The 2691-nt window shown below is 52.7% G+C and overlaps 1 protein-coding gene across 1 annotated transcript; it reads right to left on the reverse strand.

Moving 5' to 3' along the window:
* Positions 1-2358: 2358 nt before the first annotated feature.
* Positions 2359-2688, reverse strand: TAL1 (T-cell acute lymphocytic leukemia 1; the record flags this gene model as incomplete). The annotated part of the gene is made up of 1 exon (XM_010287905.1): positions 2359-2688. A coding segment is annotated over one exon (330 nt), but the record flags the coding sequence as incomplete, so codon positions are not given.
* Positions 2689-2691: the final 3 nt, after the last annotated feature.

Raw genomic sequence — 2691 nt, forward strand, 5'->3', positions numbered from 1 at the left:
TTCAAATCACAATTAAAGTACAACTGTACATACCCCGGGAGACCTACAGAGCAGCGGGCGCATGTGTGCACGGGGGTGTTGTGGGGGGGATGCTGCCAAGGTTGTACCATTTTCCCAACTGTTCAGCTACCGAAAAGATTTTGTAAAAAACAAACAAACAAACAATCAAACAAAGTTGTGGGGAATGAGGGATTTCTGAGTGTCGGTGATTTTTTCTTGCACTAGTTTAATATAAAGTGGGTAAAACCTTACCACAGGGTTATTTTGAACGCTGAAAACCAAGAATGGCTTAAGCTGTGTGACAGCATCCCGCTCCCTTCCCGGAGGGCCCCCGCCTGCCAGCCCCCGCCGACCACCTCTCCTGCCCCGGTGCCAGGAGCAGCCCAAGCCTCTTCAGCATCACCCCTCGCCCACCAGCACCTCTCCCCTGGCCCAGCCCTGCGGGAAACCCCCGTTAACAAAAACCCCCATGCGTGGGTGATCCGGACCCAGGAAGGAGTTTTCCTCCTTTTCCCCAGTTTAAGGAGGTTGATGGTTTTGGAGGATTTGGGGTCTATACTGGAAACCCTTGCTTGGGCCAGGACCCCTTCCCAGGCAACTAATTCCACCTAACGTGCCAACCCACGTGCCAGCCTCCCACCTATTATTTACAAAGAGGCATTAAAACCAAGTGGGGACGGAAATGACGGGGCTCTGAATGAAGCCTGGAGGGGCTTGCGGACACCCGCCCGAATCCTCTGTGTTTCCTTGTACCTCGGCACCCTTGAAAAGGAAGGAGTGCGCCGGAAAGTGTCCCTGCCAAAGGACTCCTTCGCTTCAAAAGGATGTATGTGGGTGCTTTTCTTTTTTTTACTGTAGCATGGTAGAGTTTTCTGTGCCTTGACATCTCTGCAGAGGGAGAGGATGGGCTTGGGGCAATCGCTCCGCCAGGCATCAGGCGGTGGGTGAGATGGGCCTGATGCAGCGGTGATGGCACGATGCGGTCCTCAGCCCCCAGCCGCCGCAGCAGCAGCCTCCTGCTCCCCATTCCTTCTGTCTCCCAAACGCTCTCCCGGGGGCAGCAGGGATCAGAGGATCTGCTCAAGTCGCGGCCATCCATTTTGCAGCGATCCGAGTGCTCGGGAACGGAGGCTAATCCCACCGCTGCTTTTAGCGCTTCTTCCCAGGATTCAGAGAGGCTGTGGGCTCCCACCAGCCTCAGGCAGGCGAGGGCCCTCCTGAGGCTGGATTAAATCCAGTGCTGTAGCCCAGCCTGCGGGCATTGGCGCAGCTGAACCACCACCATTTTCACACAATAAAACCAAAAAATCCAAAGCATACCATTAAAACCCTTTTATACCCTATGTACACACACACTGTTGATGCATCATCGACTCCTTTTGCCTTTTTGCTGCTTTTTGAATTTAAAAATCCCTCAGTCCAAGGGGATGCTTCACTAGCAATTTTTTTTTTTTTTCCCCCTTACCAATTCAGAAATTCATCTTCCTTGAGAGAAGCTCTGGCCCTACAGACACCGCTGGGAAACCTCTAGGAGAACACAACAGGCTTGGAGCTCGCCTGCTGAGCATTACCAGCAGAAAAATCAGGGACTAGGAGGGCGGCAGAAAATATCTATGTACCTTTTCGTTCAGTGGATACTGCATGACAGCGTTAAACAGAAGTAATCCCACGTCATAAATACAACCACCCCAAACAATCCAAAGTTAGACAGCAGAGAAAGGAAGGAAGGGGGGGGGGAAGAGAGAGAAAAAGAAAAAGTCTTAATCCTTTTAATAGTTCTTTTGCTGAGGGTATTTTTTCACCTCTTTAAAAAGATACAGTCAAAAGCTCTCGGACAACAGGAACACGTGGCCCCAGCTCCTGCTCAGACCAGTTGTACATGCCACAGGCTGGAGAAATGCTGTAGCGCTGGCGGGTTTCAGCAGTCTCCAGTGCCACGTGGAGCTGGAAAGCTTCAGTGGCCTCCACCGGCAGTGGAAGAGGAGTTTCATGTCTCAGCCAGGCGACTGTTTATAAAGTGACGGTCATGAAACGGTCTGAGAACCCTCTAAATGCTGGAGGCGTGCTGGCCACGTCTCCTTCCCCTCCACAGAGTCGCATCATGAGCAGTATGTACAATGAAGATGACTTCAATGCTTTTCTTCTTTGTACGATCACGTACCTAAATGCCGAACGTCCGTCTGGTTTGGTCTTGTCCTCAGCCAACGCACCGGCCACTCTGTCCTGGGCTGAGGAGGACGGGGAGCCCGAGCCCCCAGGGAAAGGCAGAGTCACAAATCCCACGGACACAAATTCCAGCATCCGCACGCTGGGGTCTCGCCTCCCACCTTGGTGCTTCGGGAGCGATGCGGAAGGTCATCACCGCTGCGCGTTGCCTTCTACGGGGAGAATGGCGTGGTGCAGGTTCCGCGTGTGCTTCGAATCCAGCGTTTCGTGGTCTTCCGTGAAGCTGTCTGGGCTTGCTGCTCCATCTAAAGAACTGCCACAGCTAGAGTTTGGAGACAACATGTCCTGCAGGAGGTCTTCCTGGACTATCCCAGAGTCTTTGTTCACTTTGCCCCTTTGGTTTCCTTCTTCCTCCTGGTCGTTGAGCAGCTTGGCCAGGAAGTTGATGTATTTCATAGCCAGGCGCAAAATCTCATTCTTGCTCAGTTTTTTGTCGGGCGGGTGGGTGGGGATGAGCTTGCGAAG

The sequence above is a fragment of the Phaethon lepturus genome, unplaced genomic scaffold (assembly GCF_000687285.1).
Source record: "Phaethon lepturus isolate BGI_N335 unplaced genomic scaffold, ASM68728v1 scaffold43335, whole genome shotgun sequence".
Taxonomy (NCBI): Eukaryota; Metazoa; Chordata; class Aves; order Phaethontiformes; family Phaethontidae; genus Phaethon; species Phaethon lepturus.